The sequence below is a fragment of the Chrysemys picta genome, chromosome 11, assembly GCF_011386835.1.
Source record: "Chrysemys picta bellii isolate R12L10 chromosome 11, ASM1138683v2, whole genome shotgun sequence".
Lineage (NCBI taxonomy): Eukaryota > Metazoa > Chordata > Testudines > Emydidae > Chrysemys > Chrysemys picta.
This window is the reverse complement of record NC_088801.1, coordinates 13,643,046-13,659,641: the sequence shown is the minus strand read 5'-3', so window position 1 is coordinate 13,659,641 and position 16,596 is coordinate 13,643,046. Positions and strand designations below refer to the sequence as shown.

Here is a 16,596-nt window from a genome sequence, read left to right as displayed (position 1 = left end):
TTAACTATCTTAACATGAGCCTGTCCCTGTCCAACATGAAACAAGGTTTGGGGTTTAGTATACAGACGTTAGCCTGCTTACAACCATGGTGCAAACACCATTAAAATTCTTTTTAACCTTTTATTGAAGATCCTGAGAAGGAAAAATCATTAAAGCACTTGAAATGGGAAGTATTTAGCTAAGGGTTTTTTAAACATCCCGTGTGTGTGTGTGTGTGTGTGTGTGTGTGTGTGTGCTCTCTCTCAATAGTTTGTAGAGAAACACCACCACCAGCCCCTCTCTCCTCCCTCCACCCCCCACACACACCTGACAAAATTAAAAATATCTGTCCTTTTAGGAGAAAGAGCAAGTTAGTTGACATGGGCTGGAGCCGTTACTGCTGTTTAAAGCCAGATCCCATTTCCTAGAAGGCAAAAAAAGGGTCACGCATGCACACATACACGTGGTGGTGGTGGGGAATATCAAAGAGAAGACACCTCTTTTTGTCTCTGGTGTTGACTTTCTCACTGCTGGAGAAACACAGGCAAGGCACATGATCCTTTTATTAGCCAGTCTGAGACCTTGCAAATGTGCATCAGACTGTTTAGGACATTGCCATTAGCTGGCTTTCTGGTCACAGGTTTACAGCAGTGTTGCAAAATATAGTCGTGGCCAGCTAAGCCAGACTGTCCTGAGACAGGAGGAAAAAGGAGTGAGATAAGAGAGAAGAAATAAGGTGGGGAAGGAATAGAACAGTGTGTGTCACTGACAGACCGAGAGACAGCCTCGGATGGTGGTTGGTATTTAGCCAGAGCCAGCGGAGGTGGCAATGTCATCTGGGCTCCTCTCTCTTGCATGGTCTGTATCAGCACATCTCTTTGGATCAGGACGAGGGCCCAACTGTGTTATGGAAAAATCCTGGGGTCCCAGGAGACACTGGGGGTGGCAGCTCTGATGGTAGAACTTGCTGCAGTGGTTGCTAGCAGGTAACTTTCTCTTCTGCTAATTTTCCCCTAAAAGGGAGTGGTGATGTGGAATAGCACATCCCCTCATTATTTTGTCTGCCAATTAGGCCTAATTTCTGACACACCAGTTTTGGTTCACTGATTTCCAGTTTTGTCAACAATGGTAAGACAAAATAGATGGCTCTCAATGTCCCCAAAGTAGCCATAGAATGGATGAAGGAAACACTAGAATTAATCAGTCATCTTACCTACCTAGGAAGTGAGATGTGCAAGCAACAAATATCCAAAGGGGCAAATAACGCTTCCAAAAGCTTGAAAGTAGCATGATTGGCACTGATACAAAAATTATTTTTTAATGCCAGAGTCCTGTTTGTCCTCCTTTATGGAGCAGAGCAATGAAAATCTCCAACAGAAATTGATAAGATGACCAACTCATTCCAAAGTAAATGCTTGCAGAAGATCTTCAGAGTCCGTTGGCAAGAGTTTCTTGTTCTACTTAGAATTTCTGATGTTGCAACCCAATCCAAGGCATCAAATATGGTAAAAAGACAACACTGGATGTATTCAGGACACGCTTTAAGGATGCCATAAACACTACTTCCACTGCAAATGATATGGAAATCACCTAGAAAGAGGGGAACCTAGAGAAACATATGCAGAACAACAGAGAGAGAGAGAAGCCAAATCCATCAACATGACACTCAAAGGCCTGAACAGTCCAGCAAAAGACCAAAATAAATCATGGAAACTGGTGAACACTCTATGCACCTGAGGGTGCTGGACATAGGTGCCAACTTCCCCTCTGCCTCGTGGGTGCTTGATTTTTTTTCTCCCCCCCCCCACCACCCCTGAACAGTCCTCGCTCTGCTCCAATTCCACCCCCTTCCCCAAAGTCCCCACCTCTTCTCCACCTCCTCCCTTGAGCGCGCCGCTTCTCTATTCCTCCCCCTCCCTCCTGTAAAGTCCTAAGTGCTGCCAAACAGCTGTTAGGCGGCGGGCGGGAAGCGCTGGGGGGCGGGAGGGGTAGCGGGATGCAGTGTGCTCAGGAGTGAGAGGGGGACAGGAGGCGGGGCTAGGGGAGCTTGCCCACCTGTGGGTGCGGAGCACCTGCTAATTTTTCCCCATGGGTGCTCCAGCCCCGCAGCACCCATGGAGTCGGCACCTATGGTGCTGGAGGAGAAAGAAAAAGATGGTGGCGACTTCCAGTTCCACACTTTTCTTGTTTACCAGGTATGATCTTAAGAGTCCTTGAATTCTATAAATAGGCCTTCGTTTGTAATAATTCAGTCTGTCTCCCATTTTCCCATCAACATTTGTTATAGTGACATTTTATCAACTTTCACTTAAAGTTGAGCTCACAATTAGAGTATATTTGTAGGCCCAATTATTACTACTGAGGGATGCACAAATTTATTCATGCAGGAAACTTAACATTGAGGGATTAATTCCTTTAGTCCAAATAATTGTCTCTAAACCTCCTCTTTTTTTTTTTTTTTTTTTTTTTTTTTTTAAATGTGGTTGTTGTGGTTATTTTTTATTGTGATGCAAATAACTCTGAGCACTAAAAGTGATTCCTAAAATGAGGGACACTTGAGTGGTACATTTCAAAGGTCCCTTCAGATGTGTGATTTATATAAGCATTTCCACATGGAGAAGATTCATAAAAGCCAAACATGTTCAGTAACACATGCTGAGGGTAACGTGTAGCTTTTGTTCTAGACATGGATTCCATTATAGATCCGTTTGGTGAAATATTCATCTCTTGTCCATTAATTATAATCTGCTGTTCACTAAAACATTCAATGTAGTAATGAATATTGTGACATGTTCTCTTTTTGTCTTGCAGCTTACTTATAAGCCTTGCTGATGTAATGAATGACACAATTGTTGATGAGGTAAAAGTTTATGGTCTGTTTCCAAATGTTATACTATGGACCTTGCACATTCAGTGATGTTTCTGCACACTTGCAGCTTGTTACTGTAACAATTTTATTACAGGAAAGAGAAGTGACAGCTGGTTACTGTTGCTCATAAAACTTTAAATACCCAAAGGAATGGCTTTTCAGTTTAAACTGGCAACTCCTGCCAGCACAGTACAAACTCAAGTGCTATTTTGCATTTGTGTTGCATATGTCCTGAGTCTTTGTACAAGTCTCTAAATAGATCTTAGTTAAAAATTTCTTCCTGGGCAAAGAAACAATAAATTATAGTATGACGCTTTTGTTCTGGAATCAAGCACAATGCAGAGATTGCTGCCCCCAGTTTCCAGTACTTACTCTTATTAGTATTGTTAGTTCCATATGATGATTAGTATCTTATTTAATATGTTAATGTTTCAAGTCTTTGTTTCTAAATATGCTTAAGTAGGTCAGTTTATGCATAAAAAAATTCAAGCTCAAAGTGCAATTTAAATTGGCTCTTGTACATAATTCACAGTAGGATTGCGACACAGAATGTGTTTTTCTGCAAACTGTTCTCAGGCTGTGGTTTTTTTTGTTTTGTTTTGTTCTCTTCTCTTAGTGGTTTCCCTTAAGTAAGACTGCAAGTGGACACTTGCATTTAAAGCTCGAGTGGCTTTCATTAGTAACTGACCAAGAAAAACTACATGAGGTGAGTGTTCTTTGTTTCAGGTATTCCAACATTATATATCAGTCTGATGGGCTCCTTTGCAGAGTAATATGACCCAATTATGAACCAGAAGTAATCCTCCTGGCGCTTATATTTGTTTGACAGAGCTTAGATATGAACTTTCCCTAAGACTGAATTTGTTTGCATCAGGAGAGCTCATCTAATTCCTGATTAGGTTTAAAATAAGGAAAACGATGCAACCCTTCTTACCTTTTTTTAAAAAGTAGTAGCATTTGACAGCAGTGGCCCAATAATCTCTCTTTTCCCCGCTTCCTTCTACCACCCCCAAATCACCACCGTATCTGAGCCCCTGCACGTAGCATAAACCAACTCCCAATAGTGAAACTAGTTTGGGGCTGTAGCTATAGAACACTGTAGTGGTACTCTCAGTGGGCTAGTTTGCATCACTCTCATTTTTAAGTGTTCCCTCCTTGCCACAATTCAACCAAAGCACTTAAGCACATGCTTAAGTTCCAGTGAAGTCAATGGGACATTATACACTTTTTTTTTTGAATAGTGATAGACATGCCCAGGTATAAAGTTAAGCACATGCTTACATGCCCCCCTGAATGAGGGGCTCAGTTCTCCAGTAAAGGCATTGCATAGCACTGAGGTCATGATGTTGAAGACTTTAAACCCTAATCGGCCACACTTTCACTCTACGTTTTTTGAGAAGTTGAGTCACTTTGAAGCTTTCAACTTCATTTTAAATTGTGTTACAATTGTAGTTAGAGACATGCTACACATCTTAAAACTTCCATCACCACTGACTGGATTGACTAGACCATGTTATCTCACTAATGTGTATATTTTGTGCCTAATGTATTTAAATGTGCACATGGCAAATCTGACGAGGAAAGACATCTAGATAACGTGGACTGCAAATTGATAGGTGTGCAAACATAGAGAACAGAACCTCGCTGGCCCTGGAGCCATATAATGTCCTTACATTAATCTAAACCTGGATGACATGGCAATGAATGAGTGATACAAATTACTCCAGTTGTGTTTGGCTGTTGGCCACATCCAGTTTCTCCCTAGTCACTGATTTCATCAGTCTATAGTCATCTGACCTGAACAGCACTTGTCTTGAAACAAACATATTCTGGAACATAATTTGTGCACCCAGATTCATAATTCTCCTCACCTCCACTCTGCTTTTGGGGTTCAGATCTAACAGTCTGTGAAAGCATCTTGCTCCCATTGATTTCAGTGACAAAACACACACTGATTTGAATGGGAGCAGGATTGGAGCACACAATGCTGTGATTTCCGCTCGTGTGACCTCAATCCTTTTTGAACAGTTAGACGTTGAATTGCATGCCCCTAAATGCCAGGTTTTAGGAGCAAGTTGAAAAGCTGTTTGTTTCAGTCTAGCAACTCATGCCTTAGTAGGTACCCCATGCATTTGTGCTCTTCCGTGGTTTTGTCCCTGCTGAGTTTTGTTTTTGTGTTTGATCTTCACAGGATAAGAATGGTCTAGCCACAGCATTGTTAATAGTCTATTTGGACAGTGCTTGCAACCTTCCGGTAAGTACAGAAGTAACCAGCAGCCTATACTTCTCATTTAAAAAAAGCTGCTCTAACTGTTGTAAAATATATTCTCCACTGATACAGAAAAATCACTTTGAATACTCAAATGGTGAATATGGTGCAAAGAAGTTCAAAAACCAGAAATACCTCAAGGTAAATACAGATATTTTTCTCAACACCCTATAAAAACACATGCTGCATTACACAATATTTAACAGGTTGGGCTGGTGTCCACTAAAGGAAAACATTTCAACCATGTCAGGAATTGGAGTCTGAATAACCATTGTTCTCTATATCAGTGGGCCAGAGCCATCCCTGGTATAACTCCATTAGCTCCGTCAATGGATACAGCCTGCTGCTCTTCTGTGATTTCATTTTGACACTGTGTAAGTGAGGGAATGTGAAACAATAGAATACTTACCTATATTCTTACCCCCCAAAAAATAAAAACCACCATCCTTACACAATAAGAGAATCCAGCCATTGGACTAATTCCTACCCTCATATCCACTGCTGTAAGGTTTTCTACTCTTAAGGTGTCTTTTCAGTTCAATCTCTGTAAACTTCTATCCTTCCAAAATGGGCTAATGGACATCTTCCTTTTTCTCAGAAATGGTCACTGGCTTTCTGTCTCCTTTAGAATCTAGCACAATCCCTTTCTCTTAGTATTTAGAGGAGTTTCCAAAGCTACCCTACCATATTGACCTCCTCCTTTCCCCTTGCACTTATTCCCTGTATAATGTTGCATCTATAAAGCACCTACCTCTCTTGGCTTTCTGTAATCCGACCAGGACACATCTCTTCAACTATACTCGCTTACTCTTCTTTCAAACCAACTGTACATCCATTCCACAGAATCTTGAGTTAATCCCGTTTCTGATTGGTTGACCTTAGGTTTGCTGAATTACACAACATAGACTGTAAGATTTCTACATTTACTGTGCCCGTGGGATTCAATCCTGCTTCCCTTCAGGGTCGCTATTTTTGTTGTCGTCATACACTTAGGACTCAATTCTCCTTTCCCCATCTATCTTTACCCATCTTATTTTGGTCATTCTACAGTGAGCAGTAGATCCCTTTTTTCCTATGCTTGTTTATTACCTATACCAGAGTTTCTCAACGACCGGTCTGTGGACACAGGGAAGGCAGCAAGCTGGTTCCGGGTACCAAAAAGGTTTAGAAACACCGACCTATACGATGACAAATGAGGGAATCTTACACAGTCTTTCAGTAGAAGTCCAAACAGGATCCTATGGGTGTTCCTCAGCATCAGGGAGAGGGTACTGACTTGAGGGATACATTGTTTCCTTAAGAGTACCATTGTAGGCTTTTGGGGTGGGAAACTCTAGCCCATGGGGGCCTGTGGGTTTTTTCCTCTCTTTCTGGAGGCTGTGTTATCCATCCTGGGAAGGAACTAGCCTCCATTGGGAAAGTGCATCTTGTCATGAGGTTTCAAAGGCTGGCACTCTAGCTGCATGCACAATGAATCCAGATTCTAGGAAAATCCCCTCGCGAGGGCCTGAGCCTCAGTGAATCGTGTGGGTAGCTGTATGAATGTGGGAATCTTTGCTGAGGGGAAGAATCTTATCTGGTTTTGTTTATCTTTTTTTAATCTCCCCACTTGTCTTCCTTCCCAAAAAACACCTACATTAATAGCTGCCACCTATTTATATCCAGAATGCACAATAGTTTGGCTTAAATCTGAAACTTGGATGGCAGAAGATCAAAATACGGTGTGTTTGTAGCAGCAAGCCATGCAAATCCAAAACTTAAAAGTTATTTAAGAATAGTCCAGAATGTAACTTAGTTTTATGTTCAAACTAGCACATGATTTGGCTGACGCTTTCGTACCATTTTTCATTCCTTGCTGCATATGCTGCTTTCCCCTGCAGACAGTTGCTCAGCTCGTGCTGAACTGACAAAGTTGGATAAGATGGTGCAAAAATACCTGAGCAATGTCTGGTGCAAGTAGGGGGCCAGGCTACTAGTTGGTAACCATCCTCTTTAGCCCATTTTGGAAAGATTGAAGTTGACAGAGGTTGAACTGAAGGGACACCTTAAGAGTAGAAAGCCTTACAGCAGTGGATATGAGGGTAGGAATTAGTCCAATGGTTGGATTCTCTTATTGTGTAAGGATGGTGGTTTTTATTTTTTTTTTTGGGGGGGGGGTAAGAATGGATGAAATTTCCATTAAATATTTAGAGTGGGATTTAGGAGATCTGGCTGCTTAATTCCTATTAATTTTAATGGAACTAGGTTCCCCAAATCTCAGCCTGAGAGTTTAAAGTGAGGGTTGCTTTTTTCCCCCAGCTAAATATTGCAGATTAGCTAGAGTAGAAATGGCTTTGTATGGCTGGCTGAAAATAACTAATAACTGTCTCCTCCCCTTCTTTTAAAAAAAATGGGAAACAGAAGATGGACCGGGACCCTTCCTCCTACGTCCAGCTCACAGTGGGTAACAAAACTCAGAAAAGCAAGGTGAGCTGTTGAATCCTTCCATTTGTCTTAAAACAGGACATTTTACATGAAGCTAGTTTTGATGCTTAGCTGACTTAAAAAAGTTACTAGTGAAAGTGACCCAGCAGAGTTATAGACATGAACACAGCTGTATGGCATATAAATAATAAGTAGATCCCCATATATGATCATCTCCTAGAACTGGAAGGGACCCGAAAGGTCATCGAGTCCAGCCCCCTGCCTTCACTAGCAGGACCAAGTACTGATTTTTGCCCCAGATCCCTAAGTGGCCCCCTCAAGGATTGAACTCACAACCCTGGGTTTAGCAGGCCAATGCTCAAACCTATCCCTCCCCAAATATAGATTGCATATGGAAGGACTGCACTACTTTAAGCATGGCTTTTGGTTTGTATTTCAAGTAAAGCTTGAATTTAGAGGTAGCAATTTATTTTTTTAGCGTCTGCTGTACAGACACATTTTATGTGGTGATTAACAGGTCACATGGGCCAATACAAGCGTGTTACCAGAACACAGTGGCTTACCAAATTTTTTCATCGTGTGGCTCATGTCGATATAGTGTGGTCATCGCATGGATCATATCTCTTCCCACTGGTGTCAGGCTGGTATCTGCCCCGTCATCAGAATAAATTCTCCTCCCTATTATATTTGAAACCAATTCCCATCACAGTCTCTTTCCTTCACCCTCAGCCAAATGAAAATGAATCTCTTCCCACTCCCCTCCTGGATTGTTTTCCTCTTTACAATAAAAATCCACTTGCAATGAGTTTCTTCTCCTCAGTTCTCACCCTGACCAACATAATAAATATCTGCTCAAATCAGTCCTTCCCTCCTATTAACTCCATTCGACTTACTGCCCTGCAGTCATTTTTATCACAAATACATTTCTCTCGCCTCCCGACAAATTGGAGTGAATCCTATTCCCCATGCACACAAGCTCAATTTGCCTGCACTGAAACTCAAATATTCTCCCGTTACGTCAGTTCCAGCCACACGCCCTTCCCCCCCTCCCAATGAAATTTGGTTTTACCTTAATCCTTGCCCCTTCAGATGCCTGCAGCCACTTCCCAGGTTCTCGCTTTAGACGTCTTCCTCCCCTCTCCCCCAAACCAATTCTCCCTTCTTGGAGGTCCTTGGTGCTCCTCTCCCCCATTCCCAGCCAGTGGGCCCTTCTGGCAGTGCTCTTGGGGTCAGCAGAGGCAGTCCGTTTTATGGAGCAGCCTCAGCAAAGGCCCTACTGACATTCCCAGCTCTCTCTGCTTCTGAAGTAGTCACACACAAGGGGTTAGAGAACCTGCAACATCCAGCTTGAGAATCTCTGCTTCAGCCTCTGTATCCTTCACTTCTACCTGCTGTACCCAGTGGAATTCAGTGCTGGTGACTGGAAGCCACTTCCTGTATCTGGGAGGTTCCATTTGGAAGCAACTAGTTTTTGCTTCTTATTTTGAAAGGCAGAGAAGAATCCTGATGTCGTAGGTTATGGGAACACTAGTCAGAGCAGATTATAACCCGACTGACCTGTCTTGGCACTCGCACGTTCTGCAGAACTTGTTCTGGCTTTGCCAGCCGGAGACCGTGTTTCTGTGCACTTGTCTGCCCTGGGAATTCCACTGTCTTTATGGCTTGGATGTAGCATCATTTGGATAAAACTACCACAATAGAGGGATTTCCAATGCCACATCATTGTCTTATGTCTATATATAAAGTCCTAACAAACACTTGGACAAGAACAAAAAGCTAAAATACCACAATCCTCTTCTCTTTCTACAGACCTGCAACTTCAGTAAAGATCCTGTGTGGGGCCAGGCTTTCACGTTCTTCGTCCACAGTGCACAGTCCCAGTCGCTTCATTTGGAGGTGAAAACGAGTGTTGTTCCTTTGCCTTCTCTGAATTTATAGTCTGTCTGATGCCTATTTACAGTGGATGCGATGCAGCTTCACTCCTCTACATGCCTGCTGGGATTTGTGTTTTGAGCTGGAACAGTCTTTGGACTTGTGTGCTCCCTTTTAGGGGGAGAAGGACTGAAGGACTGATGAATTCTCCAGCCCCTGCAGAAATCTGTGCCAGTTCTACTGCTATGGGGGTCTCCCCAGTCACAGAGAGATGTGTGGGATTTGCCCTTAAAATACATCAACTGGTTGTGCTTTCTGGAATGTTGGCATGCCCTGTCTGAATCCATCCATATTCAATAGTAGGCCCTACAATAGACAAACGCCTTCTTTCCACGTTTTGGTCTGTTAAGTTATTCCAAACGTCTAGTTTGCTGTATACGTAATACATAACACCTTGCCTTCTAATAAAAACCTCCTCTTTCCAGATAAAAGATAAGGATCGGGAGAATGCCCTGGGAACCTTGGTTGTCTCTCTCTCCCACTTGCTAAAGGATTCTGAGATGACTCTTGAGCAGAAATTTCAGCTGGATCATTCTGGTTTAGACAGTTTTATTAAGATGAAACTTGTGTTGCGGGTATGTTGTTCCTCTTTCATATACTTTCTTTTTACTCTGATTCCCCAGAAGAAGCCTGAATGTCACTGAAATAAACCTATAAATCTCTACTTCATGGCCTGTCTAGATACATTTTTAAAATCTGTACATCCCAACAAATGCGACATAACTGCTAGCAGTTATGAAATTATATGCTCAGATTTAACTGCAACTCAACAAACTACATGAATCTGTCCTGAAGGATAACACCCAAACTAAACTGATTGTGTTTCCTAACTAACAGTCATTGACGTAGTCCTTGTATTTGTTTGCAGATTCAACCCATGTACTGTATGTGACCTACCCAATAGAATAGGATTTTTTTATTTTAGCAAACTGTTGCCAAGTGTTTTCTTAAATATACACACTGCTTATTTTATCATTTAGCTGCAAGACTAGGGTGTAGCAGTGGTAGCTGCCATATAGTTAAGATTGAAGCTAGCTTCAATCTTAAGCCTGATTTCTCCCCCTTACCTCCCCTAAAAGAAACTGGTCCCTCTGAAATTTGGTATGCTGCATTTCATCCCAGTTAGTGTGTGTGTGTGCGGGTGTGTGTTCATCTCATTTGTTGTCCTCTTCTCACCATTTTCCCCACCACCACCACCCCCGGGAAAATTTGGTAAAAGTCAAGAATTTTGATATTTCTTTTAAAAAAACAACCTACAGTTAGGCTGCTAAAATAAATATTTAACACCTAAATAAGTGACCTGATTTCAAAAGTGCTGAACACCCAGGAGCCTCAGGGGCAGTTTAGGCCACTTTTTTTTATATATAAAGGCCCGAATTTGCATTCGGTAACCTACCCTAAACACTTCCTCTCCCTGCCCCAATATTGGCCATGGTGTTTTGAACATTTTTTCTTAACTTTTGTTAGGAAAGGTGACCAGCAGGAATCAGGGTGCTATAATGCTAGGTAGGTACATGTATGCACAGCAAGCGATTAGTCCCTACCCCAGAGAGCTTCCAATTTCAATAGAGAAGATAGGAAGTAGATTCCCATTTTCCAGATGGGGGAACAGAGTCACACAAACATTGACTATTCCAATGTCTCATGTATAGGGAGTCTCTGTATAGCAGAGCTGGGATTAGAACCCAGTTTTAGTTCCAGTTCAGCACCTTTAGTACAAAATCATCCCTTTATTTGCTTAGGGAGAGAAGGGATGGTGGTGGGGAGTGTAATCTAATGAGAACAACTTCCTAGAGTTTGGCAAGTGTCCTAAGGGCAGTAGTGGAAGCCCCATTACTTAGGAGTTCTTAGATACAATATGTGCTATGAGACACAATCCTGTGCTGGCGGAGGATGGTCTAGGATAATCTAACAGGAAATCAGTACTGTGCTCTTCAGAATGAGCATGCACTTTAATATCGGCATTAATCACTAGCTGATTTTCTATATCGCTTGGTTTTAGGTCTTGTGCATCAAGGAACCTGATCCACAAAGCACCTATACTGGTGTTAATGCCTTGAAGCAAGTTCCTGTACCTGCAGCAGAGAAGGATGGAAACCAATGCAAAAATCCCCTACCATCAAAAGCAGAACCCTCCAAAATGCCCCACGTGAGCAAAGACTCTGGAGTGCCTGAATCCAAAGAAGCTAAGAAGGAGAGCAGTGCAGATCTTGCTGGATCTGAGAACCCAGAAGGCCCTGCAGTAAATGAGACTATCGCTGATCTTAATGCACCAGCAGGGGCACACAATCTGGAATCCCAACCATTGGTGACTCTACCCACAAGACCCCTGGAACACCACGCTGCCCCCAGTGTTGCTTCATTGGGCTCTCTCGCCTCTTCATGCTTTGAATTAGATCACAGCAATCCGAACCTTCTTAAGTATGTATCTTCTTATGCTTGAATTTTGCTTTACCTGGACACTCTTCTTTTTACAGGCCTCTACTATGTACAAAGGAATGTTTGAGGTCTCAGCCCACAACACTGACTTGAAATCCAAGGATTTAGCAGGGAACTCGCATAAACATTTCAGTCAGGAGCAAGTAAACTTCAGTCAAATTCAGATCTGTGTAAGCAGATGCAGCTCTTTTTGCCTTTGTTTTCAAGGGAATTGCATCTCCTTATGTGAAGGCTGAATTTAGCTTTATGCATTTAAGGCACTCCACGGGGTTCACGTAGTAAGTCCCACATCCCATCATTGAAAAATACACTTGACTCAGGTACAATAAGCATATTTGGGATTAAAGGTAAGGGTAGAACTCCATGTGTAATACACATTAAAGTGAAACCTTTGCAAAGTGATGCAACCAGACTAAAGATCAAGTAGGTTTGGCTGACATTTTCCCAGCCACTTTTGAAAATGGAATAACTTTGAACAGTTTCCACAATCGGTGCACGGATAGTCTCATTAGGAGGCCAGAAAAGTGTATGTGAGCCAGTACTGCCATCAGGTAGGGCCTGTCCCATAGGAGTCAGTGGGAGCCCCGTGCATCTGGCTTTGTATAATTATTTCTCTTTTGAGAAATTTTAGCCACTTTGTGAGCTGAAAGAAGCACAGAAGTTTCTGTCAATCAAGTAGAGGCATCAAACCAATTTCAGCTGTTAGTTTTAACCTTGTAAAGTCAATACTTCCATATAGTGGAAGTCAACTTAATTTTAAAATAGGAATTTATGAATCTTTTTAATAACATTCCAGGTGATGTACGGAGACAGGGCCCCCAAACAAATTCACTAAGCAGAGGATTACACACATGTTGTACTGTACTTATTAAAGAGCACTTATAATAATCAGATATTTATATTATGGAAGCATGTGCCGTCGTCCCTATGCTACACTAATACCAAGAGCAGATACCAATATAATAAACACCATGACCATTCTTGGCATTAAAATGAGCATTTCTGGTAGAGGCCTTGTAGATCGCTCGTATTCTACAGGAACAAATGGAGGATACCAGGAACAGGTAAGTGCTGTGCTTGGAAAACTGGGTTTACATTTTTCAAGGTGAGATGTAGAATATGTTTTGGTGAGTGACTGATTTAATGATACGTTGGATTTCAATGCATTTTTAATGTAGTTTTTCCCCATTGTTGTGACTTGTTCAACTGAAAATGAACCTCAACCCCTGCATCTCATAGCACACACCTTGTGTACTGATCTTGTGTGTGCATCCGGATGCTAAATAGTTGAAAATCCTGAACATGTAACTGTCTTACAGTGGAACTAATCTAACTGCGGTGCTCCTGGGAGAGATCCAGCTCACTGTGCGATATGCCTCTTTGCGACGGAGTCTCATTGTGATGGTAAATAGTTGCAGGTAACACTGACGTACTGTTGTTTTGTATTTACCTAGAATCTAAATGAGAACATAGCGTTTCTTGTGACTATTAATACTTCATTTCAATGTCTCTCTCATATGCAGTGTACACAACACAACAGTGCTAACATTGCTGTAGGAAACATTTGCTGACTCAAACTGTGCAACTTTGCTTAGGCACAGAAATCGCCACATTTCATCAACTTGGTATTCTGTCTCTGATAGGGGCTGGTACAGCAGGTTCAGTGGAAAATGTCCACTTTAGGATTTGTTAATTATGCAATAATCTGCCCATACAGTAACTTTTACTAACACTAATGGTGGGGGAATGCCCTGGAACACAAGGGGTATTGGCCTTGACTTTTCAATAGATACCTACAGTTAGATTACTACATCCCTACTCAGGTGGCCTCATTTCTCAAAAGCAGTGTCCAGCAGTTTCCACTCAACTCAATGAGTCTGGAAAATTTTATATAATTGAATTTGAAACACCTAAAATCATTCCTTGCTTACAAACCAGCCACCAAGGCTATTACTTTTTTATCCTCTAGCCTAAGTTTGGCCTGACTTTTAGTTCAGAATGTACATAGTAAAGAGGCTCCCTATCGTATCAACACAGACTTATGTTCTTTTAAAAGAAACTTGATGCCAGCTTCTAATCGTGGAGTAGATCCATATGTTCGTGTCTACCTGCTTCCAGATAAAAGATGGGCAAGCAGAAAGAAGACTACTGTTAAGAAAAAAACACTGAACCCCCATTATGATGAGAAGTAAGTAGGAAACTTCATATAATTACTGCTGAACTATTAACAGGCACTCGCTCTACCTAATGAAATAGTTTGCATAGCTGAATGCATCTGTCATACATTAAGTCTTTGCACCATATAGTCCTTTCAGCTTTTCTACAAAACTTACTGTTAGGGCCTGGAATTCACCAGTAATTAAGGTACTTGGGCAGTACCAAACACCAGTCTTCCCTGTATTTCTAGGGACATCCCTCTCTCCTGCCTTTCCAAAGTTCAATAAATGCTGCTGCTCGTCTCTTAATGTGACTTGTTCCTGTTGTATCCCCTCTTCTTGCATGTAACTGGCTTGCCTGTTAGTCTTTCCTTTTGGTGTACCAAACCCCTCCTTTGAAGCCCACTGATTCCTTTCATGCTTCCACAAAGACTTTAAGAAGTCACCTTTTTGAGACTGGGCCAGTTGGTTTGTTATGTCTAAATTACATGATCTAGTTTAGGTTGTAAACCATATTTTCTGTCTGTTTGTATAGGGCCACACACACTAGTGCTTAAAACCTCAATACAAATAAGTAAAACCTGCTACTCAACTGTTCAGCCAACATTTTTGAAAAAGTGACTTTGGGTGCCTCAGTTTTTGGAGCCCCACTTGACACTTCAGAGGTGTTCAGCACTTTCTGGAAATGGAGAGAGACTTTGTCTCAAGGTGGGCCCTGCAAAATCAATAACTATTGAAAAATCTTAACCCCTGACTTCTTAAAACTGTGGAATTGTTGTTTCTTATTCCCTGGATGACTGACTGCTGTGTATTTGCCTCACCACTGCTGTTGGGACCACTTCCTCTTCTCCCCCATCCCTCTTTCCAGTATCTCACAAGTGCTGTACTATTTGTAATGCAGTTCACCTCCAAAACACTCCACCTTACAAACCTGACTTTTGGAAAAACTTTAGCCATGCTGAAACTCTCTCTTCCCTACACAGCACCTCATAGACCTAATTTTGTCTTCAGTTTGGATGATTAGCATAGCATGTGCCAGAATCATGACTAAGATCTCTTACCCTACTTCTTTTGTCTTGCCTTAATGTGACACAGGGTTAGTTTATTTCAGGAACGTCTCCCCCTCTCCCCCACATGTGAGGGTTTGATTGTGAGCTGCTTCCATTAGATGATAGATTTTGTCCTGTAGACATTCGAATTCTGCATATGGGAGAAGATGGTCATAAATAGCAGTTCATCCCAAACACGCGTCTTCTGTATTGCCCATGTTCTCTTGATGTGGTGGAAAGTGCTAATCAATCCTCAGATGATGTATTGTCATTGATCTAGAAGGGATTTGTGTGCAACAACTAATAGTATTAACTATGGAAATGCTACTACCAAAGACAAGTAGGGATCTAGTCTCCACTGAACAAGTAGAGTCTGAGCCTTCAAAACTGGTGCAAGTTGCTCTGATCAAATATAAAACTCCTGTTTTGGACACTAATGTTGTCAAGGTTTGTATTCAAATGGATAGTGAAGTTCTCAACCTGGGTTTGCACAGTACACCTTATCCTGTAAAGCACAGCCATGCTGACTCTCTACAATACTAGTTTGTTCTGACCACTGACACTTGTGTCTAGCTTTTGGTTTTTATTAGTACTGTTCAACTTCATTGATTCTGGTCTCTTTATTAGCATGCACTTTTTGAAAACTCTTTTTAGATTTGAATTTTTTGAAGCTTTGGAAGAAGTTAAGAAAAGAACACTAGACGTTGCAGTGAAAAATAGCAAGCCGTTTATTTCACGTGAGAGAAGGGAATTGGGAAAAGTAAGTTTTTTTTGTTTTTTTTTTAAATTAAAGTACTATTCAATATTAAACATTTATTCTAAAAAATGTCTTTACCATGGAAGCTGACTGGACATCTGTTCATACTCTAACTTTTGTATAAGACTTACACTTAAACTGTTTTCTGGCCCTCAGTATCACAGGTGATAAAGCTTTCTGCCATTAAATTATAGTTCCAGCTATTGGCCAGGAAACCATTTTTGGGAATCTTTTTGTGGAACTGGAATTCTGCACTATTTAGTTTACTAAAGAGAAAAACATGCTCCGTGGCTGCCAAGGAACCAGGGCTCTCCTGCAACTTGCCTGCTGGGCTGCTGAGGCATGGGAATAATTTTCTGACAGAAAATTCACTGGCAAAACTAAAAATTTCCCATCAGTCAGTCTGATGGAAAATTCCTGAGCAGCTGTGCTCAGTGCTGAGGGTGGTAATGTTTAAAGCTCAGCTCTTTGGAACTGGAGCTATAGCTCTAGAATTCTGACGGGAGGAGACGCTAACAGTTTACATTTACAGATCTGTTAGCAAAGTTTAAATGTATATGTTGGCTATACATTTTTTTTTAAAGGTGCTGATTGACCTGTCAAAGGAAGATTTAATCAAAGGCTTTTCTCAATGGTAAGTTTCTTTATAGCTTCAAAGCTCGCTAACCACTGCCTCTTAAGTGAAACATCTTGATTACAAATGTGCTACTTTTATCTTAAAT

The 16,596-nt window shown here is 41.5% G+C and overlaps 1 protein-coding gene across 1 annotated transcript in view; it reads left to right on the top strand.

Moving 5' to 3' along the window:
* Positions 1-16,596, top strand: part of ESYT3 (extended synaptotagmin 3) — a 57,778-nt gene that overhangs the window by 39,076 nt on the left and 2,106 nt on the right. Inside the window, exons 11-22 of the mRNA XM_005279906.4 lie at positions 2,791-2,839; positions 3,465-3,554; positions 5,040-5,102; positions 5,190-5,258; positions 7,518-7,583; positions 9,351-9,437; positions 9,899-10,048; positions 11,476-11,894; positions 13,232-13,330; positions 13,969-14,100; positions 15,772-15,877; positions 16,459-16,508. Of these exons, the coding sequence (XP_005279963.2) occupies positions 2,791-2,839; positions 3,465-3,554; positions 5,040-5,102; positions 5,190-5,258; positions 7,518-7,583; positions 9,351-9,437; positions 9,899-10,048; positions 11,476-11,894; positions 13,232-13,330; positions 13,969-14,100; positions 15,772-15,877; positions 16,459-16,508 (1,380 nt within the window). The remainder of the gene's footprint in view (positions 1-2,790; positions 2,840-3,464; positions 3,555-5,039; positions 5,103-5,189; positions 5,259-7,517; positions 7,584-9,350; positions 9,438-9,898; positions 10,049-11,475; positions 11,895-13,231; positions 13,331-13,968; positions 14,101-15,771; positions 15,878-16,458; positions 16,509-16,596) is intronic.